General features: G+C 37.3%; 1 protein-coding gene across 1 annotated transcript in view; it reads left to right on the top strand.

Annotated features, from left to right (window-relative positions):
• Positions 1 to 27725, top strand: part of CTNNA3 (catenin alpha 3) — a 1656790-nt gene that overhangs the window by 913909 nt on the left and 715156 nt on the right. Inside the window, exon 9 of the mRNA XM_060125436.1 lies at positions 8621 to 8773. Coding sequence (XP_059981419.1) covers positions 8621 to 8773 — 153 coding nt within the window. The remainder of the gene's footprint in view (positions 1 to 8620; positions 8774 to 27725) is intronic.

Raw genomic sequence — 27725 nt, 5'->3', positions numbered from 1 at the left:
TCTCATAGCGTTGTGGTCGGAAAAGATACTTGATACAATTTCAGTTTTCTTAAATTTACCAAGGCTTGATTTGTGACCCAAGATATGATCTATCCTGGAGAATGTTCCATGAGCACTTGAGAAAAATGTGTATTCTGTTGTTTTTGGATGGAATGTCCTATAAATATCAATTAAGTCCATCTTGTTTAATGTATCATTTAAAGCTTGTGTTTCCTTATTTATTTTCATTTTGGATGATCTGTCCATGGGTGAAAGTGGGGTGTTAAAGTCCCCTACTATGAATGTGTTACTGTCAATTTTCCCTTTTATGGCTGTATTTGCCTTATGTATTGAGGTGCTCCTATGTTGGGTTCATAAGTATTTACAATTGTTATATCTTCTTCTTGGATCGATCCTTTGATCATTATGTAGTGTCCTTCTTTGTCTCTTCAAATAGTCTTTATTTTAAAGTCTATTTAGTCTGATTCGAGAATTGCTACTCCAGCTTTCTTTTGGTTTCCGTTTGCATGAAATACCTTTTTCCATCGCATTACTTTCAGTCTATATGTGTCTCTAGGTCTGAAGTGGGTCTCTTGTAGACAGCAAATATATGGGTCTTGTTTTTGTATCCATTCAGTTAATCTGTGTCTTTTGGTGGGAGCATTTAGTCCATTTACATTTAAGGTAATTATCGATATGTATGTTCCTATTCCCATTTTTGTAGTTGTTTTGCGTTCGTTATTGTAGGTCTTTTCTTTCTCGTGTGTTTCTTGCCTAGAGAAGTTCCTTTAGCAGTTGTTGTAAAGATGGTTTGGTGGTGCTGAACTCTCTCAGCTTTTGCTTGTCTGTGAAGGTTTTAATTTCTCCATCAAATCTGAACGAGATCCTTGCTGGGTAGAGTCATCTTAGTTGCAGGTTTTTCTCCTTCATCACTTTAAATATGTACTGCCACTCCCTTCTGGCTTGCAGAGTTTCTGCTGAAAGATCAGCTGTTAACCATATGGGGATTCCCTTGTGTGTTATTTGTTGTTTTTCCCTTGCTGCTTTTAATATGCTTTCTGTGTATTTAATTTTTGACAGTTTGATTAATATGTGTCTTGGCGTGTTTCTCCTTGGATTTATCCGTATGGGACTCTCTGTGCTTCCTGGAGTTGATTAACTATTTCCTTTGCCATATTAGGGAAGTTTTCAACTATAATCTCTTCAAATATTTTCTCAGTCCCTTTCTTTTTCTCTTCTTCTTCTGGAACCCCTGTAATTCGAATGTTGGTGCGTTTAATGTTGTCCCAGAGGTCTCTGAGACTGTCCTCAGTTCTTTTCATTTTTTTTTCTTTATTCTGCTCTGCAGTAGTTCTTTCCACTATTTTATCTTCCAGGTCACTTATCCGTTCTTCTGCCTCAGTTATTCTGCTATTGATCCCATCTAGAGTATTTTTCATTTCATTTATTGTGTTGTTCATCATTGTTTGTTTCATCTTTAGTTCTTCTAGGTCCTTGTTAAATGTTTCTGGTATTTATTCTATTTCCAAGATTTTGGATCATCTTTACTATCATTATTCTGAATTCTTTTTCAGGTAGACTGCCTATTTCCTCTTCATTTGTTAGGTCTGGTGGGTTTTTATCTTGCTCCTTGAAGGTCTGCTGTGTTTTTCTGTCTTCTCATTTTGCTTATCTTACTGTGTTTGGGGTCTCCTTTTTGCAGGCTGCAGGTTCGTAGTTCCCGTTGTTTTTGGTGTCTGTCCCCAGTGGCTAAGGTTGGTTCAGTGGTTTGTGTAGGCTTCCTGGTGGAGGGGACTAGTGCCTGTGTTGTGGTGAATGAGGCTGGATCTTGTCTTTCTGGTGGGCAGGTCCTCGTCTGGTGGTGTGTTTTGGGGTGTCTGTGGACTTATTATGATTTTAGGCAGCCTGTTTGCTAATGGGTGGGGTTGTGTTCCTGTCTTGCTAGTTGTTTGGCATAGGATGTCCAGCACTGTAGCTTGCTGGTCGTTGAGTGAAGCCGGGTGCTGGTGTTGAGATGGAGATCTCTGAGAGATTTTCGCCGTTTGATATTATGTGGAGCTGGGAGGTCTCTTGTGGACCAGTGTCCTGAAGTTGGCTCTCCCACCTCAGAGGCACAGCCCTGACTCCTGGCTGGAGCACCAACAGCCTTTCATCCACACGGCTCGGAATAAAAGGGGGAAAAAGTAGAAAGAAAGAATTAGTAGAAGTAGAAAGAAAGAAAGACAGAAAGGAAGAAATAAAGAAAGGAGGGAGGGAGGAAGGAAGGAAGGAGGGAAGGAAAATAAGAAAGAAAGAAGATAAAGTAAAATAAAATAAAGTAAGGTAAAATATAGTAAAGTTATTAAAAAAAAAGACAAGAAAAAAATTCTTTAAAAAATAAATGGATAGGAGAAACGGTGGAAGCAAAGCTATACAGACAAAATCTCACACAGAAGCATACACATACACACTCACAAAAAGAAGAAAAGGGGAAAAAATTATAAATCTTGCTCTCAAAGTCCAACTCCTCAATTTGGGATGATTCGTTGTCTATTGAGGTATTCCACAGATGCAGGGTACATCAAGTTGATTGTGGAGCTTTAATCCGCTGCTTCTGAGGCTGCTGGGAGAGATTTCCCTTTCTCTTCTTTGTTTTCACAGCTCCCAGGGGCTCAGCTTTGGATTTGGCACCGCCTCTGCGTGTAGGTCGCCAGAGAGCGTCTGTCCTTCGCTCAGACAGGACGGGATTAAAGGAGCCGCTGATTTGGGGGCTCTGGCGCACTCAGGCCGGGGGCGGGGGAGGGAGGGGCACGTAGTGCGGGGCGAGCCTGCATCGGCAGAGGCCGGCGTGACGTTGCAGCAGCCTGAGGCGCGCCGTGCGTTCTCTGGGGTAAATTGACCCTGGATCCCGGGACCCTGGCAGTGGCTGGCTGCACAGGCTCCCTGGAAGCGGGGTGTGGACAGTGACCTGTGCTCGCACACACGCGTCTTGGTGGCGGCAGCAGCAGCCTTAGTGTCTCATGCCCGTCTCTGTGGTCCGTGCTTTTAGCCGCGGCTCACGCCCGTCTCTGGAGATCCTTTAAGCAGTGCTGTTAATCCCCTCTTCTCGCGCACCAGGAAACAAAGAGGGAAGAAAAAGTCTCTTGCCTCTTCGGCAGGTCCAGACTTTTCCCTGGACTCCCTCCCGGCTAGCCGTGGCGCACTAATCCCCTGCAGGCTGTGTTCACGCCGCCAGCCCCAGTCCTCTCCCAGCGCTCAGACAGAAGCCCAAGCCTCAGCTCCCAGCCCCACCCACCCTGGCTGGTGAGCAGACAAGCCTCTCGTGCTGGTGAGTGCTGGTCGGCCCCGATCCTCTGTGCGGGAATCTCTCCCCGCTTTTCCCTCTGCACCCCTGTGGCCGTGCTCTCTTCCGCGGCTCTGAAGCTTTCCCCCTCCGCCACCCGCAGTCTCCACCCGCGAAGGGGCTTCCTAGTGTGTGGAAACCTTTCCTCCTTCACAGCTCCATCCCACTGGTGCCGGTCCCGTCCCTATACTTTTGTCCCTGTTTATTCTTTTTTGTTTTGCCCTACCCACGTACGTGGGGGGCTTCTTGCCTTTTGGGAGATCTGAGGTCTTCTGCCAGCGTTCAGTAGGTGTTCTGTAGGAGTTGTTCCACGTGTGCGTGTATTTCTGGTGTATCTGTGGTGAGGAAGGTGATCTTCGCGTCTTACTCTTCCATCATCTTCCCGGAAGCTCCCGTCCCTATTCTTTTGTCTCTGTTTTTTCTTTTGCCCTACCCAGGTAGGTGGGGAGTTTCTTGCCTTTTGGGAAGTCTGAGGTCTTCTGCCAGCGTTCAGCAGGTGTTCTGTAGGAGTTGTTCCACATGTAGATGGAGGAAGGTGATCTCCACGTCTTACTCCTCTGCCATCTTGAAGGTCTCCTCTCAGTCCTCATAATTCTTAACGTTCCTTCTCCTTTCACTTTCTTCCTCAGTTCTTCCTGCTTCACACCAGCACACTAACCTGTTCTCTGGCTAGAGTCTACTTGCTATTCACCAGATTTCCCACCACTTCCATACTCACCTCCAGATACACATGCATCTTTGTATATATGGCTTGTTCAATGTGGTGCCTTTCCTATTTCCCTTACTCTCCCTTCCCAACCCCTAAGTGACTGAGGAAGTTCAAGACTAACATAAATGCTATTTCTCCCATGAAACTTTTGCCATTTTTATCAGCTGGAATTATTCTTTTTCTTCCTAGAGCACTTACAGCTCTTGGTAGTTGTATTATAGCAGTAATCATATACTGCTTGTCTTCAGCAGTAATCATATACTGCTTGTCTTTTTCTTCTCTAGTGGATTTTTCTTCACACTGGATTTTAAATCCTTAAAATGATAGTTATGACAACATCTCTCATTTAGCAAATGCTTTCTACCCACTGTAGTCCTTACATTATTGATTTTTATCCCCGGAGCAAGAAATAATGCCATAGTATGACTATCTGAACCTCTCAGGTGAGTCAATTTACTGAACATTACCTAGCTAACTGGTAGAGCCAAGGTTTCAGCACAGGTCCGTCCATCTAAACCCAGCCCAAATTTGTAACCACTATGCCAGGGGCCAGGAATAATGACCTATTCACCTTCAGAACTTCTAGTGTGTAATACACTGATTTTACTATTATAAATTTTTTTCTTCCTAATTATTTATTTTACATGTTTTTAGAATTTCAATTTTCTTGTTCCTTTAATCTCTTTTCTCATTTATTTGAGAACTGCACGCATATTAAAATTCTTAATAAGGAAGATTTTAAACCTTCTTTACTTCATTAGAAAATTAAAACAATCAAATGTATTCCATTTCTACTGAATTACGCAGAGTGAAACAGATACTTGATTTCACTAAAGGCAGGTTAAAATTTTTATATATATTGAGAAATAATTGTCTATTTCATAAAGGCCATAATAAAGACTTAAGGTATGTCAAATAAAATAGGATTCTGGTGAAAACAAAAAAAGAAACACAACAATTTGATTGATTCTTTAGCTGCTGAGTTGCTGAATTGCTGTACTCATCTCTTCTCCATGTTGGTAGTACCAGTGCCACACTCAGAAAAATGTGTTTAGGTTCTTGTACCTCCTTCTCCTCATTCTTGTCATCAAATAATGTTAAGTATCCATAAGATACACATCTCATTAAATTGACACAGTAGGTATATGCTGAATTAATTATTAGGTGATTTAGTTCCTATTAGTTAATTGAGTTTTGAAAGTCATATTTTGCTCTGTGACTTAAAATTAAAATGGCATTAATAATACACAAATATAAGTTTTATACTTCCCTGAGGGTGATTCTTTTCTAAAACACTTTCTCTTCTTTCCATTCCTCTTTCACACACAGTTTCATTTTTTCTATTCCCTTATTTGGTGGGGGTTAGAGGGTGGGCAGGTCTTTCTTACAGTTTGCACATACAACCGTCACTTTTGGAATTCCACTGTAGAGAAATATTTTATCTGAGATCCCAAACCACTTTCATCAGTGGTAATGTACAATTGAAATGAAAAAAACTCCATATGAATATGTCAGAACATATAAAGGAAATTACTTAGCATGGCATTCGGGGTCTTCCATATTTTGTCCCTATGTTCATTTGTGGTCTGATCTCATAATATTTCCTCTTTCATGGTCAGCCATAATACAGGAGATAGCAGAATTAAACCCAGTGGTGTGCAAAGCAGAAGTGGCAGAGTATGATCACCAATGGGTAGTTTATGTAAGACATCAGAGTCTATTACTTGCTACGCGAACAAACAGCACTAACACTGGATAAATGTGTCTATATTGGATTCTCCTGAAAGCAGATCCTGAGACTGGGGCCTTTATTCAGGTTATTTATTTGAGAGGCACTTCCAAGAAGCAAGTGTAAAAGAATATCAAGCATAAGAGAACAGGCAGGGAAGGAGGAAAGGATACGCGATTGAGGTCATCACTATAGGCAACAGTTGCTTAAGGACCTCTGAGAAGTGACAGAATGCCTCCCAGAATTGTCTGACCAATAGATGGAAGCTGGGAATTTTATCCAGTAGCTCCCGTACCCATTGGTTGAGGGTTGCTCCCAGTAGTATTGACTCTCTAGAACTTTGAGGCTCTTTGTGCTTGAGCTGAGAATCTCATAGAGACTTGGAGCAGGCCCTGAGAAAGAATAACAAAAAGAAGCATGGAATGCACTCGAGGTGGGATGTCTTTGGAGGACGTGGAACTGTCCCCACCGCCCAGCAACACTTGAAATCAGAGACTGGTCCAGTGGATGAGATGTAAAGTACCAAAGGCCTCTAACGTAGCCTATAATCATAGCTATGAACGTAATGGTAAGTGATCAGGAATCAGTAAGAGAGAGAATCTTGTGAGAAAACTGTGGGCTATTTGCATTAATTGTGCTGTTTGTTTGCATGGGTCGAGGATGCTTTCAAAGGGAAGGATATTTCCGTGCCTGCTGATGGTTTGCTATCTCTTAAGCGTATCACTCATGTCTAACACAAGTCACCAATTTCTGGCCATTTCCTTCTGTCATCTTTTAATCTTTTTGTCTGAATTTTGTTCTTCTACCTGAAATACCTTTCACTGTTTCCATTGTGCCTAATGAGACTCTATTTCAATCTTTTCTCTACCACCACATTCCAGTCACACTAGATACTTGTGATTCTGGAGGATTATAAGGGATCATGTGTTTCCAACCTGACATTTATCACAATACCTAGCTCTTGGTAGAAATGTAAGGAAATGGTGTTCAGAAATGCTTGTTGAATTGAATGAAATCAAATACACAGAAAAGAAGATTCAACACATCCATAATGTGGGTGTTATAATTGTGTTTGGTAGGATAAGTTCATTTGAAGAGCATTGATACAGAGGTTTATTTGAAAGTTTCCCTTTCAGCTGTTGGGTCATTTCCTCTCTTTGTTTCTTGGCCATCATCTCAGCCTCTCTTTAGGTCCTGCTCTCCATCTGCACGACTACCATAAGTGGTAATATTTTTTAAGATTTTATTCTTGGACATCTCACTGTGCACCTTCCTCTCTATGATTCTCTTCACCTCCTTGGCTTGAATTACCTCCCATATGTATGCTGGCTTTCAGCCACATATCTCTAGTGTAAATCTCCTCTTAGCCTCCCTTCTATATGTCCTGGTTACAAATGAAGGAAGAAAAGGATAAAGGGGAGGAGGGATGGTCATTGGCAACAGCTCCCCTTCTGAGAGATTTCTTCTACTTTTCTCTCATGTCCGTGGAACTAACACAACTTGCATTTCCCAGCGCAACTCCTAACTTATGATCTCTTGCCTGACTTCCCTGGTCCACTCTTTATGGACATCAAACAGTTCATTCACTCAAGGTCTACCCTTTGCCTTGTAAACACTTAGCACTCTACACCCTGTCCAAGTAAATGCTCAGTAAATGTTAATTAGTTGCCATTAGTGATTTGCTGTTCTGCATGCTAAGCAGAATCTTTCCTTGGGGATCTTCCTACTGCCTTTGTGAAATTGTTGATAGCCATAAAAATTTCACAGTTCTTCTGAGAAAGCTCCATTGTCTTAGACAAAGGTATTTTTCTCCCCCAAATCTATAATTATTATGGATTTATTATCCTACAATTGTTATAGGAAGAGAGACAGTGCTTTTTTTTTCATGTAGCTACATCATTTAACCCCTTGAAAATATATTAATTCTAATGTAATCCAAAACTAGAGTAAGTGTCTGCTGGTTTTAAAAAATATTCTAAAATATAATTTTCACAGCAGGCAAGTTACAAATTCCCTGTGTGGTAGCTAGTCATATCTTTATTACAGAGATTATTAAATTGAGGGAGTTGACCAAAAACTTTGGAGCCATTCATAATCACTGACATTGTTAATGAAACATTTCAAGATATTGTGATCTTTAAGGACTCAATATTATATAAATACAATGCATTAATTGTCCAACTCAGTTTTAAATTTCATAAAGTATCTGCTGAGTAGAGTAATTGCCTGATTGTCATTTATAAGCTTACACATAATCTAATTTAAAAGAACTAATTGTAGTAGAATGTTATACTTGTTTAATAACTTAAGGTGTGAGGGTAAGAACAGTTAATGCAAATGGAGAAAATTGGACATCAAACTCATTTTTGATTCTCCTTGCTCTATTAATCTGTTACCTACTGGCATAATCAGTGATCTAACTTGGTTTAATTACCATGAAGTCTACAATTCAGCTAATCAAAATTTATCATGAGTTCTTCCAACAAAGTAGAAAACATTTTATAATTTTGTAATTATGAAAATACATGATGTACAATGTTGTTTGTACACATGCATAAACATTACAATAGTGCAATTTCTTTGAGGGAAAAATACAGTACTATCACTTATAATCTGACCTCTGGGCTAAGTACAATTTAAGAAAAAGATAGTCATTTTTGAGAGCAAGAGAGCTATTGGTCGATGATTTTTTTCTTGGATGTTTAGCTTGCTTTAGTGTTGTAAGTGACATTCATACAGTCTTAAATATTATGATTTTAGAGACTGTGCAAAAATACATGTAAAAGAAATTTTGTAATTACTGAGATTGTAAAAATAGGAAATAACAAGAACTATTTCTTGGGAAAAAAAAAAAAAAACTGAATTTTTTATTTCTCCTCAGCTCCGTAAGGCTATTATAGATCATGTGTCAGACTCCTTTTTGGATACGACAGTCCCACTTTTGGTTCTCATTGAAGCTGCCAAGAATGGCCGGGAAAAGGAAATAAAAGAATATGCTGCGATATTTCGTGAACACACCAGCAGGCTTGTAGAGGTGAGTGTGCTAGAAATGTAACTACTCTAAATCCAGGAGAATAGGGCTCTCATTCTGCATTTATAGCTGAATTGGATTCAAATAAAAACTTCTGTCCACTTATAGCAAATGAAGCAGAGTTGGGCCAAAGTACTATGAAGGTATGTATGTCAAATTGTATAAACTATCCCCCATTGGCTTGGAAAAGGAGCAGTTATTTAGAAAGAATTATTAAAATATGATCGATATATTTTCTTAATGTGTATTTTTTTCAGAGCTACACACACACATACACAAACCTGGTTAAACACACGTTTTATCCTTACAAATACTTTCTTCCTATTCTAACTTAAAAGTATTAGATGCTTTCTCTCATGCCACTTTATTGTTTCTCTCCCATCTTTTCATGGTTGTTACTCCTTCAGCCTTTCAAATCATATTCAACTATGAAACATGACTATAGGACATGAATGTAGGGTATACAGGGATAGAGAAACACAGAATAATTAAGTAGGGATAGTGGATTTGTCCATGTCCCAGTAGAGGCAAGAGGAGATGATAAAACTGTAATTTCCTCCTGCTTGGAAACTGGAAACATGGAAATGCACCATGATTTGGGGGGCAGGGGGGCATATTGCTGAAGGAGCTATGAAGTGCTGGGTGATTCCTAGAAGACAGGTAGTGGAATTTACTGTCTTATGGACATCAATAATACAACCACGGTATAAGAGAAAGCCTGAATGGAAGAATTCCTAACCTCAGTAAAGTGACAGTACTCGCAAGTCCAGGAAACACTGGAAGGAAGGGGAAAATGTGGTTGACCAGATCCTTGTACTAGACCGATACACTGCTGGTACCCATCAGTGTGACTCTATCAGTTGTTTATGGCTTGTCTCCGTACTCATTGTCAGTGCTATGTGCTATGCTGATTATTAAATGTTTTGACCGCCACACCTTCCTATATAGGCCATGAATTCTGTGATGAAATATGTGTTTGGGGGCCCAAATTGCTTGTAAAACTTGTGTTAGAAATAGTCCTCACTTGAATTAGAAACGTTGTATAGTAAACATTCTATACGACGTTTACTAAGGTTGAGGACTTTTCCAACATCTTTAATGTGGATCAACTGGGAAGGAAGTTTCCGATGTAGCTAGCACTTCCACCGGGTCCCAGTCTTCACGTCTAGAAAATAAGAGTGGATAGATAGATGATTACTACGAATTTCAGCCCTAAAACTGCCCCACCTACGACTTTGAAATCTTTGAACTTGCCAAGAACTCTGTGAGACAGGGCAGCTGATGTAATTCCCATTGGCCTTACGTGGAAATAAAAATACAAAACCTAAAACAAGCTAATGAGAGTCGAAGCTGATTTCCAGGTTTACCGTGTTTAACTAATTCATTCAACTATTTATTACTTATCTGGTTTTATTTATTCCTTCTCGTACTCATTCCTCAAATATTTACTAACTATTCCTAAAGGAAAATGTTAAAAATTAAAAGAGAGCAGAACAGAGGAGCAGGTCATTAAAGGCAGCTAACTAAGTGTGCCTCTTAAATATCATAAATCTTTTGTCTAGAAATGTGTTTTCTAAGCTGAAGGAGCACCAAATTATGAAAATACCTTTTTTGGTGAAATATTCTGAAAGTAAAAGTTGGTTTGTGCTAATAACGTTGGATCCTTATTCCTACTTTTCAGTTTAGTTTCTAATGAAACATAAATCTCATGAGGTGCTCAATAAAGGACTCCTTGATCCCACGATTTTGGGGAAAAAGTTCTATTTCTCCTCTTGGAGATTTTACGTATCTGAAAAATCCAGATATAAAGAATTCTCTTTAAGTCAGAATTTCCCCAAATCAATTTATCTAAAGTTCTCTTTCTTTCATGATGCTTATTAGTAAGGTACTGCCTTCCAGAAACACTTGAGAATACTACCTTATTTTATTACCACATGACAGTTTATTGCTACGTAGATAGAGCTCTAAGAATCTATTTTAAATGTTTAAGGATTTTGAAAATTCTGTAGTTCATGTGAATATGAAACAATAACAGATTTTGGAATTTTGAGCTACTGGGGGACTGAGAATGGGTCTTATTTAACACTTGGTTCCGTTAACACATTATGATGAGATTATGCTGGCTTTGGAGTCTTCCAGTTCTCACTCTGATATTACTTAGAAACTTGTCTTCAGTTCCAGTAAGCTTTTACTAGTTAACAAACCATCCCCAAACTTAGTGCTTAGAATAATCATTTATTATTCTCTTACTGATCTGCAGGTTGACTGAGCAGAGCTGGGCAGTTCTCATGTAGGGTCTCTTTCATGTGCTGGTTGTCAAATACTGGCTGGGGATGGAACCCTTCAAAGGTTTGATTTGGCTAGACAAGCAAGATGGTACCTTCACATGATTGAAAGTGCATGCTAGCTGTCAGCTGGGAGCTTAGCTGTGGTTGTCAACCGGAGCACCAGCCAATAAATACATGGCCTTTCCATGTGGCTTCAGCTTCTCAGAGCGTAGTTTCTGAGTTCTGAGATGAAAAGTCCCAAGAGCAAGCCAGAAACAGGAAGTAGAGCTGACATTCTCTTAAGGCCTGGGCCCAGCAATTGGCAGAGTACAGCTTCCGCTGTACTTTATTGATCAAAGCAACCACAGAGCCTGCCCAAACACAAGGAGAGAAGAGGCAGCAGGAGACTCCACGTCTCACTGGAAGGGGCACAGAGAATTTGTGGCCACCTTTACACATCTCTTCTTAGGGCTTCATTTGCTTTAGCTGTAAAGTGAAGGTTAAACAAGATAATGTCTAAGGTCACTACCAGTTTCTAAAATTGTAAGATCTGAGAGATACTTGTTACAGTTGAGAGACTCCTAGCTCTTTAAGAGATATAGACATATTAAGTATACTGCTCAAACACTAGGTTGTTTATATATATCAAGAAGGAAAAAAAAAAGGGCTGCATTTATGTCCCAGGAAAATTCTTTTTTGAAAGGAGCTGTCTAACCAAAGCAAGAGAGAAAATCATCATTAATTTACTACAAACATTGAGATAGAAGTGTCTGGGGCAGAGTTTGAGGAAATAAGCACTAAAATATATCAGTTTCAGAGGACATTGTGAGTTCACTTTGTATGGATTGGTTACCAGTCTTCCATGTCCCTTTTCCTTACCACCCCCCTACACAGACAAGCACATATACCCATCTTATTCCCAAGCTGGGTTATTTGACATAGCAGCGCAGATTCGATACTAAATGACTTCAAGAAAAAGCTATTTTCAATGTGTTTGGGTTTTGATGCCTCAACTATGTTTGTCAGAGAAATTTAAAATCTAAAAGTGAACTTGTTGAAGTAAGACATAGTGGGAAAAAAAAATAGTCTATTTTTAAAGAATTCCTATCAGATCTTTGAGGAAAAAGTCCATGCTGTTAAAGGAATGCTTTAGATAATGGTTAACTTGTAACTTTTACGAAAGGAATAATAAAAAGTCAAACTGAACACAAAGCAAAATCACAAAGCCTTAAGAAATTCTGTGAGTAATAATTAGAAAACAAAAAGGATTTGGAGTATTGGTGAAAGAAATGAGAATGAGGAAAAAAGTGGCCAATAAATTGGGCCTGAACATTCCCATTCTCTAGTGAAGTCATGTCTATTTTGTTACCATGTAGTAAGTTTAGCATAAAGTGACCATGGGTGAAATGATGGTTATAAAACCCTGGGCGGTACCAATAACTGGAGAACTTAGATCCTTGTAGCTAATTTTATTTTACTTATGTTGAAATAAGTAACTGTTATGCAAAGCTTTTCCTACTTTGAACATCCAAGTTAGTCTGTGTTTTTGGATCCACCAAGGCACAATAAGAATGAGACGTAGGAGTCGAGGTTGGCCTTTTAAAAATTAAGCTCACATAGTGATTAGCAATTAATGACTAATGTGCTTATTGAATTGTGCTCCCCAGTACTTTGATGTTGCACTGATGGTGTCTTAGGGCACCATTAACTCTACTGGTTTCCACCAATAATACCTATTAAACAAGAAGTTTAAAATATTAATTTTATCTTAAAAAGAAAAATATTCAGTCATTCTAGAGCGTAAGAATTTTATTTTTTATCGCTTTAAGCTTCCTCTCATAGCAAAGTCTATAAACTAGTTCTCAATAGATGTCTTAAATGAAGAAACACATTCATAACACTCGCTCAGTTTTCTTCCTCTCTGAGAAGTTGACTCTGAGGATTCCAGTAACTGGACTTGACATATATGCCTGATCCCAATTATTTGAGTACCTCCCTACTCTGTTGTACAAAGATATTTTAAAATAATACTACACAATGATATTAGCAAATGGCTTTGCCATTAGTTATCAAAAGCAGACAGACACTATAAACCCTGCTCCAGATCTCCTTCAGAAGGAGTTTGTGACAATTTGATAGCATCTTTAAAGAACTTTGCCCACTTCAGAGATAAAGTTTGTAGCTTTAATGTGGTAATGTAACTATTATTCAGAAGAATGCCATTATATATTCAATAAAGACATTGTTTTTATAATGGCTATTAAATATTTCTCTAAAACTAATTTTTAAAAACCCCACTATTATTTCTGAATCATATTACAATTTGTTCTCAGCAAGTCAATTCATGTTGAACACTACAGTTGCTACCAATTAAATGATAAAATCTCCTGTTTGTTCCATGGATTTTATCATATTAATTATCATTAAGCCCGCCAGTGTTAATGATCAAGACCTGGAAATTTCCTGTGAATTAGTGAAGTTTCTTTATGTGAAAAGCCAGCTTTGTCAGTGCTTTGACTTATTCATCAAAAATTCATCTGTCTTGATGTACCTTATTTTAGTAAGTTTCATGGGAGCCTTTCATCAAAAAGGAAAAAGTGGGTGGACATTTAATTATAATACTTCCCTCCAACCTACAAAGCTGATTGTTCCCACTCACAAAATGGCAAGCCAGATTTAGCAAAGCCCCAGTGCCAAGAGAGAAGACTTCAGAGGGGGACTCGTGCTGTTTGCAAGAAGTGCTCATTGCTATCAGCTGTACTAATATCGTTGCGTTTTGACAGAATGCTGTTCACATGTCACGCATTGCTTTAATTGATCATCTGTTATCAAATAAGGATATGTTTGGTTATAAATAAATCAAGCTTTTAGAGACCCAGCCCATTCTTCCTTCTTTCTCGTCCTCGACAAGAAAAAAAAAATGGAAAAAAAAAAAAAAGAACAAACCCATATTTACGCTTGTACACAAACCAACAACTGTTCTACACAAACCAACAACTGTTCTCAGTGAGCATCTTGGCAGCTCTCCTCTTTTGCTGGGGAAAGGATATTATAGCTAAGTCAGAAATGGTTTTGCTTATATAGAATAGAGCACACAGGTGTGACTGCCCACTCCCTGGATTAGAAACTGCTCAGCATTTTAATCTTCTTTTAGTTAAAAGACATGATGAACATGATTCTTCAAAGCCTAGCGTGAAAGCACAGGGAGTGACCTTTCCATGTTTTAGAGGTTTCTTTATAAATTTTCTATTCATGGTCTTTGGAATACAGGGAAAGTTCAGTGATACAATTATAGAAAAGCCGGAGACTTTCCATAGTCAAGTGTAGTTTATTTTTGAATGGAATATTAGTGTTTTGGAATTAAGAGAAAGAAAACTATATGGGATTAGAGTAGTTTGGAAATTCAGCATGAAGTAAGCAATATTTACATTAAACCTTAAAAACTAGGCAGGACTTGGATATGAAAACCTAGAACTCCAAGTGGAGATAACAGTATGAATAAAGAATAAAATGAAATCTAGATTTAAACTGGCTGGAGCATGAAGTGGGATAGCAGTACTTGATGAAGAGCCTTGAATATTTGAATGCTAGGGTGAAGAAGTTAGATTTCATCTTATAGAACTGGATCCAGTAATGGATTTGGAAAGCAGCAGTTGCTTCTCAGCAGGGGAGGATCTCAAGGGAAGTCATATTGTGTGGTGGCTATTTTGCATCAGAACATAAAAATTTCTAACCCCCCAAAATTGATTTGAATCTCGTGAACATAAGCTGGCATTTAAAAATGACTGGATTTAAAACCTATTTATTATCCTACAATAAATGGAGAAAAGAAAACTAGTTTTAATAATGAAATTGGAGCAGAAAACAAGTGTCCCAGGACTTAATGGCACTAGATTGATGTTATACAATAGAAATAGAAGGCAGGCCATATATATAATTTTAAATTTTCTAGTAGCCATACTAAAAAGAGTAAAAATAAACAGGTGAACTAATTTTAATATGTTTTATTTAATCCAGTATACTCCAAATATTATCATTTTGACATGTAATCAATATAAAAACTATTAATGAGATGTCTTACATTTTTTGGTACTAAGTCTTAGAAATCTGGTATAGATTTTATACTTACAGCCTATTTTAATCTAGACTAGCCACATTTTAAGGGCATAATAGCCATAAGTGGCTCATGGCTCTGTTTTAGATAGTGCAGTTCTAGATAGGTGATTGGCAAGATGAGGACAAGAGTGTATTCATTCATTCATACAGTCATTCATTTAACAAACATGTCTTCAGTGCCTATCATGTGCCATGTACTGTGCTGGACTCTGGGACTCTAGAGCCTTTGTTTTTGTTTCTCTGGCTTGATATACAGTAAGCACAACATTCAATAAATCATTGTTGAATGAATTAGTATAAGAAATGAAGTAGAATGTCCGTTAATCCTATAGGAGATCTTAAAAATGGTAACACTGTGACTTACTGAGTAAAGTGTGAAATATGAAGACTTTCTTGATGTTCTTGGGAAAGTGACTTAGTGTCTCTTGTATCTGTCCTGTAAAAGGCATACTCCATTGTAAAGTGAAGATAACAGTAAGATTAGGTTGACACATTAAAATACCAAGTGCCACGTGATGTGGACATCATTGTTCGGTGAAAAGCACTCTTCTTCCCTTTCCTCTCTTTAACATGTGTTCTTTTTTTTTTTTTTTCCAATCTGGAAAGAGGTTACTTGAATCTCCAATACCCCTGATAAGCAATGAAAATTTCCTCTTAAAAAATTCATTTTAGAGCCTCCCTGGTGGCGCAGTGGTTGAGAGTCCGCCTGCCGATGCAGGGGACACGGGTTCGTGCCCTGGTCCAGGAAGATCCCACATGCCGCGGAGCGGCTGGGCCCGTGAGCCATGGTCACTGAGCCTGCGCGTCTGGAGCCCGTGCTTCGCAATGGGAGAGGCCGTAACAGTGAGAGGCCCGCGTACCGAAAAAAAAAAAAAAAATTATTTTATAAGGTGATGTCAAATATACTGTAGTTGTTGGACCTTTGTATGCAACTTCCAAATACAGATAAAAGTGTTTTTCAGGAACATTAACGGGCAATAAAACGGCACGTGCAAAAAAATCTCCTGCTGAAATTGTGTACCCAACATTTTGATATATAATTAATTAACGTGTAAAACTTCTCTGAAACTGAAAACTTCCCCATATTACGCTTCATGATGGTATTTGACCAAAAGTTAACAAGCAAACATGCTGACAGTTACTGATGAATAATCCCAGGCCTAGAAGCCAAACTTTTTTTTAAATCACCAGTCTGATTATGCAAGTTGGAGCTAATCTGTTTCTTTTAATCAATTCACTATTTCACTCAATTAAAAACAAAAATAGCGAGTCCCTGCAATGTGATCTATAGAGCTCATTTATGCAGAGCTCTACTGTTGAGAACTGGTTTCATTTTTGTCTTTTGTGTCTTAAAACATATGAGTTCTACTCCCCTGCTTAGGTGACTTTAGCAAATTACTCAGCCTCTATGGAATTCAATTTAATGATCTGTAAATGGAAAGTAAAGGATTAAATAATGTTCTCTCTTCCTGACATTCAAAATTCTAGAAACTGAAGAGAAGAGTTCTTTTATTTGTTTTTATGTGTAGATAACTTGGGTGAAGGAGGCTGGTTAAATAAAAGTATTGGAAGAGTGGTTATTTTATGGATTTCATAGCATAAAAGTAACTTTTTTTAGTAATAAGAGAAAAACAAGGGAAGAAAATATAGGAAAATAAATAAAAGATTTAGTAATCTGTACCAGCATCATACAAAGAGCTTTATATTCATTACCTCATATCATCAATGCTCACAATGTGATTGAGAAAAATATTTTTATTACCATTTTGCTGATAAGGAAACCCTGGCTGAGAGAAATGAAGCAACTAGCCTAATGTCACACGTCTAATAAATGACAGAGTAGGGAATCAACTTGTTTCTATCAGTGGCAGAAATTAAAGGAATAGAGGAAGCCCAATAAATCTAAAAATGGAAAGTGAGCCCAAGCTTTACTTGTTTCATTCCATGATGGAGAGAGGAAAAACCTTTCTGAATGCTTTTAGACAAGAGACCTGCTATTAAGTGGATCAAGCTGCAAAAGTTCCAAGAGTGGATTTCATTTTTTTCTAAGAATCTCTGATCTTATTCTACCGTCCTTAGCTAGAGAAGCAGAAAGTCAGAAGCACACATTTATGCCCTTGAAATCCTTCTGCATTCGGTCATTCTTCGTAACTCTTGGGTAACTGCATACCTAATGCTTAGTGGTTAGTCCAGGATGTACGACCTAAGTGAGATCAGGCATCATCTTCTGATGAAATAGTACAAGGAGTCCATTTTTAAGGTGATTGTTTGGAACTTGAAATATATTTTGCCTTATAATCAGTGTTATTTATACTATTTAGCTCCCTTAGTTAGTCCACAAAGGCCTATTAAATTAAAAATTGCAGAGCATTTTATTAGAAGTGTTCTTCCTAACCTAAAATGCATTTAGGGGTTCCCCTTCACTCATCCCCTTTATAACCTTGTGTGCAGAGCATCCCTAAGGTAGGGGCAGAAAATTCAAATGTTTACAGCAGGGGACAGACAAGTAATGAATGTAAACGCTCCGTAAATGGGCCTCTGATGAAATGGAGAACATAAACTGAGTTTAAAGGATTGACCTCAACTTATCTTTTTTTTTTTTTTTTTTTTTTTTTGCGGTACATGGGCCTCTCACTGCTGTGGCCTCTCCCGTTGCGGAGCACAGGCTCCGGACGCGCAGGCTCAGTGGCCATGGCTCATGGGCCTAGCCACTCCGCGGCATGTGGGATCTTCCCAGACTGGGGCACGAACCTGTGTCCCCTGCATTGGCAGGCGGACTCTCAACCACTGCGCCACCAGGGAAGCCCCCTCAAATTATCTTTGGTCAATTATTGTTGTGTATGAAAGCAGGCCCTGTGTTCTCAGGCATTACAATTTCTTAAAAGAACTCATAAATATAGATATTAATGTAAAAATCTTTTGATTTCTAGGTGTAGATAACTAAATCAGTTTGAAACAAAATAAAAACAAAACCACAATTTCATCATTTGTACCAATACATAATGCCAAGGACCACTAGTTTTTTCAGTCTCTGCTCTGAGGTCAAGTTATGAAAGACAAGCTTCCCCAAGATGAATTTTTGAAGGAGCTGTAGATAAGATCTGGAGGATGTCCTGATAGTAAGAATCAGGTATTGAAGCTAGCTATGGAAGCGAGGTTGGTTTGGGTAAGTGGGCTCCTTCCAATTTTCTTTCCTGTAGTGGTCAACTTTGAAATAGGAGGTGAATTGCAAAGGGTTAAGAACCCAGAGAAGATCAGCTATTTCCTCTTATCTCCTCTGCTGCTTGGAAGCAATTCTAGGGTAGGAATGGGGAGAGAGAAAGGGGGATCTTGCCAAAGGATATTTCATATATATGTTAGACCCAGTTAAAGCTATAGCTGTGTATGTTCAGAAAATTCCTTTCGTGAGAAATCAATTACACTTGGAACTTTCTGCACAATGGAAGTGTTACATTTGATACTTTCAAAAGAAATGCTCTCATTAGTGGCAAAGTCAAATTTATTCTGCATTCCTTTGATCACTTTGTCTAAAGTATAAGGAACATGAAAAGAGACTTGGGTTTTCTAAATCATTCTTTGACATTTTTGTGAAATTATTCATGGTGTGCCAAAATAAAAGCAGAACATCCTCAGAGGGTTTGACTTTTGTGTTTTGAGTCAGTCTGGTAAATGACTGCTACAAATTCCCTTTGTCCTCCCCATATCTTTCTTTCACTTTAACTCTCCCTCTCACTCTTTCCCTCCAACCGTTGGTATAGTCAAATTATTAATCGAAATGTCAAAGGAGAACATTTAGTTGCTTTAATTTGCCTTTGCTAGCAACATGATGTCTAAAGAGTTTGCATTATATTTGCAAAAAGCCACCTATTCCTCAAATAAATATTTTTCAAGACAGGAGCTGTACTGGTGCTGGGGATTCAATCACAGACAGAGAAAAGATAGACTCTGCCCTATTGGAGCTTACCATCTAAGAGAAAGTAAAGAAAAGTAAATTACAATTGTGTTTGGATGTGATAAATGATGTTAGGGATGAACTACTGGGTCCTGTTGGGGACATTTGTGGTTATTGGCTTGGTTTAGGATAAAAATATTACAATTTTGACGAATTGGCTTAAAGCTATAAATTTAGAAGGGCTGTTGGTTTAAAAGTCGAATTAGGCAAAGGAGAAGGGGAAAGAGGGCTATTTTAGAGACAGAAGGACTGGTACATTTAATGTGCCAGAAATGAAGAGTACAGATTTCTCATATGGTACAGACGGTTATATGATACATGCATGTTTAACTTTATAAGAAACTGTCAATTTTTTTTTTCCCAAAATGGCTAGACTATGTTGCATTCCTCCAGCCATGTATATATGTGCTCCAGTTGCTCCATATCCTTGCCAGTACTTGGTACTGTCAAAGTTTTTGTTTTTGTTTTTACCATTCTAATGTATGTAGTATTATTTTATTATGCTTTTAGTTTGCCTTTCCCTAATTACTAATGATGTTGAGTATCTTCTTTATGACAGAATTATCAAGATATAATTCATATACCATACAGTTCACCTATTTAAAGTATACATTTCAGTGATTTTTAGAATGTTCACAGAGTTTTGCAGCCATCACACTTATTTTTAAAGCATTTTATCTCACCTAAACTAGGCAATCACTAATTTACTTCCTGTCTCTATACATTTGCCTATTCTGGATGTTACATGTAAATGGAATCATATGTCATGTGGTCTTTTGTGACTGGCTACTTTCACTTAGCATAATGTTTTCAAGGTTAATCATGGGTAGCATGTATCAGTACTTCATTCTTTTTATGGCCAATTCTATGTATGGGTATATCATGTTTTAGTTATCCATTCATAAGTTGATGGGCGTCTGGGCTGTTTCCACTTTTTGGCTATTATTAATAATTCTGATGAACATTTTGTACAGGTTTTTGTGTGAGTGTATGTTTTTATTTCTCTTGGGTATATACCTAACAGTGGAATTCCTGGGTCATATGATAACTCCATATTAAATATTTGAGAAAATGCGGGACTCTTTTGGATGGTACCAAGCTGTACCATTTTACATTCCCACCAGCAGTGTGTGAGCATTTCAGTTCTCCTCTTCCTTGTCAACACTTGTTATTGTTTGCCTTTGATTATATTCATTCTAGTGTATACGTCTCATTGTGGCTTTGATTTGCATTTCCCTGATGGCTAACTATGTTGTACATAATTTCATGTGCTTTTTGCCTACTTGTATATCTTTTCTAGATAAATATTAGTTTAGATCTTTTTTTAATTTTTTAAAATTTTTATTTACTTTATTTTTGGCTGCATTGGGTCTTTCCTTGCTGTGCGTGGGCTTTCTCTAGTTGTGGCGAGCAGTGGCTACTCTTCGTTGCAGTGCGTGGGCTTCTCATTGCGGTGGCTTCTCTTGTTGCGGATCATGGGCTGTAGGTGCACAGGCTTCAGTAGTTGTGGCTCGCGGGCTCTAGAGCACAGGCTCAGTACTTGTGACATGTGGGCTTAGTTGTTCCGCAGCATGTGGGATCTTCCTGGACCAGGCCTCGAACCTGTGTCCCCTGCATTGGCAGGCAGATACTTAACCACTGTGCCACCAGGGAAGTCCTAGTTTAAATCTTTGATTCATTTTACAAGTTGGATTGTTTGTCTTTTTATTATCAAGATATAATAGTTCTTTATATATTTTAGAGGCAAGTCTCTTTCAGATATGTGATTTGCAAATTTTCCTCCCATCTTGTGTGTTGTCTTTTCATTTCTTGATGGTATTCTTTGAAGCACAAAAGTTTTAAATATCAGTGAAGTGCTATTTACCTCTTTTTTCTTTTGTTCCTTGTGCTTTTGGTTTCATATCTAAGAAACCATTGAATAATCAAGAGTTATGAAGATTTGCTCTTATGTTTTCTTCTAAGAGTTTTATACTTTTAGCTCTTACTTTTTTCTTTTTTTGTGCTATGCGGGCCTCTCACTGCTGTGGCCTCTCCCGTCGGGGAGCACAGGCTCCGGACGCGCAGGCCCAGCGGCCATGGCCCACGGGCCCAGCTGCTCCGCGTCACATGGGATCCTCCCGGACCGGGGCATGAACCCGTGTCCCCTGCATTGGCAGGCAGATTCTCAAACACTGCGCCACCAGGGAAGCCCTAGCTCTTACATTTAGGTCTTTAATCTGGTTTGAGTTAGCTTTTGTTTATGGTGTTACATATTCAAGAAGAATCTAGTTTTATTATTTTTCATGTGATATCCATTAGTCCCAGCACCATTTGTTGAAAAGGCTACTATTTTCCAATTGAATCCTGTAAATCAGTAGACTGTAAGTTTGAGTGTTTATTTCATGACTCAGTTCTATTCCATTGATCTATATGTCTATTATTATGTCAGTACCACTTGTCTTGATTACTATAGCTTTGTTATAAGTTTTAAAGTCAGAAAATGTGAGTCCAACTTTGTTCTTCTTTTTCAAGATAGTTTTGGCTATAATGAGTCCCTTGAATTTCCATATGAATTTTAGGATAAGTATGTCATTTCTGAGAAAAAAAATCTGGAATTTTGATAGGGATTGTGTTGAATCTATAGATCAGTTTGGGGAATATTTACATTTTAACAATGTTAAGCTTCTGATTCACATATGAAATGTCTTTCCATTTATTTAGAACTGCTTTAATTTATTTCAACATTTTGTGGTTTTCAGCATATAAGTTTGCACTTCTTTTCTTATGTAATTCCTGACATTTTATTCTTCCTGATGCTATTGTAAATGTTATTGTTCCTTGTTTTCATTTTTAGGTTCTTTTTTACAGTATATGGAAATGCAATTTTTTGTATATTGATCTTGTATCCTGCAGCTTGCTGACTTTATTAGTTTTAATAGTTTGCATATGTTTGTGTATACTGCTTAATATTTTCTATATATAAGATCATGTCATCTGAGAATATAATTATATGTCTTCATTTCAAATATGGGTGGCTTTAATTTCATTTTCATGCGGAATTCCCCAAGCATTTTTTTATGCTTTTTTCCATTTGTATATCTTCTTTAGGGAAGTGCCTGTTCAAACATTTTACCTATTTTTTAATTGAGTTGTTTATTTACTTATTTTTGTATTGTTTAAAAGTGTTTTATATATTTTGAATACAAGTCCTTCGTTTATGTAAGTCATAAATGTTTTCTGTTATATCTGTGGCTTGTCTTGTTAATATCTTCATAGTATCTGGGGCAGAAATTTAAAATTTGAAAAGTCAAAATTATCGATATTAGTAAATATGGATCACGCTTTTGTGTTTTATATAAGAAACTTTTGCTTAACTCAGAGTTACAAAGATTTTCTCATATGTTTTCTTCTAGAAGTTTTATACTGTTTAGTTTTTGTTTTTTTGCGGTACGTGGGCCTCTCACTGTTGTGGCCTCTCCCATCGTGGAGCACAGGCTCCAGATGCACAGGCTCAGCGGCCATGGCTCACGGGCCTAGCCGCTCTACAGCATATGGGATCTTCCTGGACCGGGGCACGAACCTGTGTCCCCTGCATCGGCAGGCGTACTCTCAACCACTGCGCCACCAGGGAAGCCCTACTGTTTAGTTTTTACACTTGAGTTTTTATTCCATTTTGAGTTAATTTTTCTATATGGTGCAAGGTAGGGGTAAAGGTTTGTTTATGTGTGTATGTATTTATTGCATACGGTTGTCCAGTTGTTTCAGCATCATTTCTCCATTGAATCATGTTTGTACTTTTGTTAAATATCAATTAACCTATATTGTGGGTATGCCTCTGGTTTATCCGTTCTGTTCCATTGCTCTATGTGTCTACCTTTCACCAACACCACAATGTCTTTAAAACTGTAGCGTTGGGCTTCCTTGGTGGTGCAGTGGTTGAGAGTCCGCCTGCCGATGCAGGGGACACGGGTTTGTGCCCTGGTCCGGGAGGATCCCACATGCCACGGAGCGGCTGGGCCCGTGAGCCATGGCCGCTGAGCCTGCGTGTCCGGAGCCTGTGCTCCGCAACGGGAGAGGCCACAACAGTGAGAGGCCCGCATACCGCAAAAAAACAAGCAAACAAAAAACTGTAGCCTTATAGTAAGCCTTGAAATCAGGTGTTGTGAGTCCTCTAATACTGTTCTTTTTAAAAATTGTTTCAGCTACTTTAATTTCTTTGTCTTTCTGTGTAAAATTTGGTACAATTCCTTCAATACCTACAAAACTGTAGCTGGGATTAAGATTGCAATTGCATGAATCTGTAGATCAGTATACAAGGAATTGACATCTTGATAATATTCAGTCCTCCAATTCTTGAACATGATATATCTCTCTAATTGTTTACACTATCTTTGAGTTTTTTCATCAGTATTTTGTACTTTCCAGCATCCAAACATTTTTAGTTACTAAATATTTAAATAATAAAGCAAATTTAACTTATTTCTTACATTAAACAAATCCATTTTAAGATTTTCTACTTACTTTGTTAATTTATGGGGCGGGGGGGGTTGGTGTGTATTTTGTGTGAATGCCAGGAAACTTGCCTGTTAATTAGCTGGCCTTACTTGGAAACTAATGTAAGTAAAAAGTTTGGTGCTGCTTTTAATACTAAAACTTGTAAGAATCCTAGAAGGCACTGAAGACTAATGTAGTGGGAAAGAACACAGAATCAGACAAACAAATCCTGACTTCAATATCGTGTGAACTTGAGCAGCTTATTTAGCCTCTCTGGGCTTCAAATCTCTCCTTAGGAAGATGGATATAATAGCATACTTATTCATAAAGATTTTGTGAGAATTAAATGAAGTAGCGCAAGTAAAGCCTTTATGATAATGTCTGACAATGCAGTAACGTTGCAATAAACATTAGCCTAAAAAATCTCAGGGAAGAAAGGTGCAAATAAAACTGTTTTTGTTCACAGATGACAAAATTGTCTATGTAGAAAATCTGAAATAATGGACAAAAATCTGCTGGAACTAATAAGTGATTATAGGAAGGTTGATTATAGCAAAGTTAACATACAAAATTTAATCACTTTTCTATAGCCAGCAGTGACCAAGTAGAATTAGAAATTAAAAACACATTATCATTACATAGGAGCACCTAAATATATAAAGCAAATATTAACAGACCTGAAGGGAGAAATAGACAACAGTACAATAATAGGAGGGGACTTCCCCTTTCACCACACTTTAAACAGTGGATAGATCATCTAGACAGAAAATCAATAAGGAAACATTAGACTTAAACTATGCATTAGGCAAGACGTATCTAACAGATACATGCAGAAAATTCCATCTAATAGCAGCAGAATTCACATTCTTCTCCAACATGCATGGAACATCCTCCAGGATAGATCATATATTAGGCACAAAACAAGTCTCAGTAAATTTAAGAAGACTGAAATTATATCAGGCATCTTTTCTGACCACAAGGGTTTGAAACTAGAAATCAATTATAGGGAGAAAACTGGAAAATTTACAAAAATTTATACAAATTGAACAAAAAGAATAAACAACATTCTTCTGAACAACCAATGAGTCAGAGAAGAAATCAAAAGATAAACAAACACATATCTTAAGACAAATGAAAACAGAAATACAATATACCAAAATTTATGGGATGTAGAAAAAGCAGTTCTAAAAGGGAAGTATAAAGCAATAAAGTATAAAGTAAGAGACAAGAAGGATCTCAAATAAACAACCTAACTTTACATCTCAGGTGACTAGAAAAAGAATAACAAACTAGAGACAAGAAGGATCTCAAATAAACAACCTAACTTTACATCTCAGGTGACTAGAAAAAGAATAACAAACTAAGTCCAAAGTTAGCAGAAGGAAGGAAATAACCAAAGGTCACAGTAGAAATAAATGAAAGCGAGACCATGAAAAGAATAGAAAAGATCAAAGAAACTAAGAGCTGTTTCTTTAAAAGATAAACAAAATAGACAAATCCTTAGCTAGACTCACCAAGAAAAAAGTGTGGACTCAAATACATAAAATTATAAATGAAAGAAGAGACATTACAACTGATACCACACAAATACAAAGAAGTGTAAGAGACTACTATGAACAATTATATGCCAAAAATTGGACAACCTAGAAGAATAGATATATTCTAGAAAGATACAACCTACCAAGACCAAATCATGAAGAAATAAGGTGATTGAATCAGTATCAAAAACCTCCCCAAAAGAAAAATTCAGTACCAGATAGCTTCACTGGTGAATTCTACCAAATATTTAAAGAATTAATACTATTCCTTCTTACATCTTCCAAACAATAAAGGAAAAGAGCATTCATTTTATGAGGCCAGCATTACCCTGATACCAAAGCCAGACAAAGACACTATTAGGGAAAAAAAAAAAAAAAAAAAAAAAAAATTACAGGCTAATATCCCTGATGAATTTTTGAGAACAAAAATTCTCAAGAAAATATTAACAAACCTAACTCAACAGTACAGTAATAGGATTGTACACTATGATTAAGTGGGATTTATTTAAGGATTGCAAGGATGGTTCAGCATCTACAAATCAATCAGTGTGATACACCACATTAATGAAATGAGGGATAAAAATCATGATCATGTCAGTAGATGCAAACAAAGCATTTGACAAAATTCAACATTACTTAATCATAAAACCTCTCAACAAACTGGTGTAGAGGGAACATACTTCCCCATAATAAAGGCTATATATGATAGGCCCATAGTGGTGAAACACTGAAAGCTTTTTCCTCTAAGACCAGGAACGAGACAAGAATGCCCACTTCTGCCATGTTTCTTCACCATAGTACTGGAAGTCCTACCCAGAGCAGTCAGGCAAGGAAAATAAATGAAAGCCATACAAATTGGAAATGAAAAAGTAAAATTGTTTCTATTTGCAGATTACATGATATTATACATGGAAACCATAAAGATTCCATCAATATCTGTTATAATTAATTAACAAATAAAGTTTCAGTAAATAAAATCAATATACAAAAATTGGTTGCATTTCTATGTACCACCAATGAAAGAGAAATTAAGAAAATAATCATATTTATAAGAGCATCAAAAAGAATATAATACTTAGGGATAAATTTAACCAAGGAGGTGAAAGATTTGTATACTGAAAACTATAAGACATTGATGAAAGAAATTGAAGAAGACACAAATAAATGGAAAGAGATTTTGTACTTATGGATTGGAAGACTTAATATTGTTGAAATTTCCATGCTACTCTAAGCAGTCTATGAACTCAATTCAATGTCTATCAAAATTTTAATGGCATCTTTCACAGAAATAAACAAAACAATCCCCAAAGTTGTATGGAACTACAAAGACCTCTAATAATAACCAAAGCAATCTTGATGAAGAACAGAGCTGGAGGCATCACACTTCCTGACTTCAAACTATATTACAAAAAAACATCATGATATTGGCATGAAAACAGACACGTAGATAAATGAAATAGAGTAGAGACCCCAGAAATAAACCCACACATTTATAGATAATTAATATAAGTAAAAGTAGCCAAGAATAATAAAATGGGGAAAGACAGTCTCTTCAATAAATGGGTTAAGAAAACTGGACAGCCACATGAAAAAGAATGAAAATGGACCACTATCTTATACCACAAACAAAAATTAAAACGGATTAAAGATTTGAATGTAAGACCTGAAACCATAAAACTGTTAGAAGAAAACATAGGCAGTAAACAACTTGACATCAGTCTCGGTGATGCTTTTCGAATTTGACAGCAAAAGTAAAGGCAAAAAAAGGAAAAATATACAAGTGGGACTACATCAAACTAAAAAAACGTTTGCACAGCAAAGGAAACTGTCAACAAAATGAAAAGGCAACCTACCAAATGGGATAAAATATTTGCAAATATGGTCTTTTTAACAAATGGTGTTAGGGCAACTGGACATCCACATGCAAAAAAATGAATCTAGCACAGCCCCTATAACTTACACAAGATTATCTCAAAATGAATCATAGACCTAAATATAAAATGTTAAACTATAAAACTCCTAGAAGATAACATTGGAGAAAGCCTAGATGATCTTGGTTATGGTAATGCCTTTTTAGATACAAAACCAAAAGAACTATCCATGAAAGAAACAACTGATAAGCTGAACTTCATTAAAATTAAAAAAACTTCTGCTCTGCAAAAGGCAACATTGAGAATAAAACAAGGCACAGACTTGGAGGAAATATTTGCAAGAGACATATCTGATAAACGACTGTTATCTAAAATGTACAAAGAATCCCTAAAGCTCAGCAATAACAAGACAAAAAACCCTATTAAAAATGGGCAAAAGGGCAAAAGAACTAAGCAGACACCTAACCAAAGAACACAGATAGATGGCAAGTGAACAAATGAAAATATGTTCAACGTCATATGTTAGTAGGGAATTGTCATTTAGAACAACAATGAGATACCATTACACATCTATTAGAGTGGCCAAAATCCAAAGCAGAAACAACAACAAATTCTGCCTATGATGTGGAGCAATAGGTACTCACGTACATTGCTTATGTGAATACAAAATAGTACAGAAATTTTGGAAGACAGTAGGCAGTTTCTCACAAAAGTAAACATACTCCTTTACCATACAAT

This window comes from Lagenorhynchus albirostris, chromosome 16 (genome assembly GCF_949774975.1).
Source record: "Lagenorhynchus albirostris chromosome 16, mLagAlb1.1, whole genome shotgun sequence".
Lineage (NCBI taxonomy): Eukaryota > Metazoa > Chordata > Mammalia > Artiodactyla > Delphinidae > Lagenorhynchus > Lagenorhynchus albirostris.
Note: the sequence above shows the minus strand (reverse complement) of the source record. Positions and strands in the feature narration are given on the sequence as shown.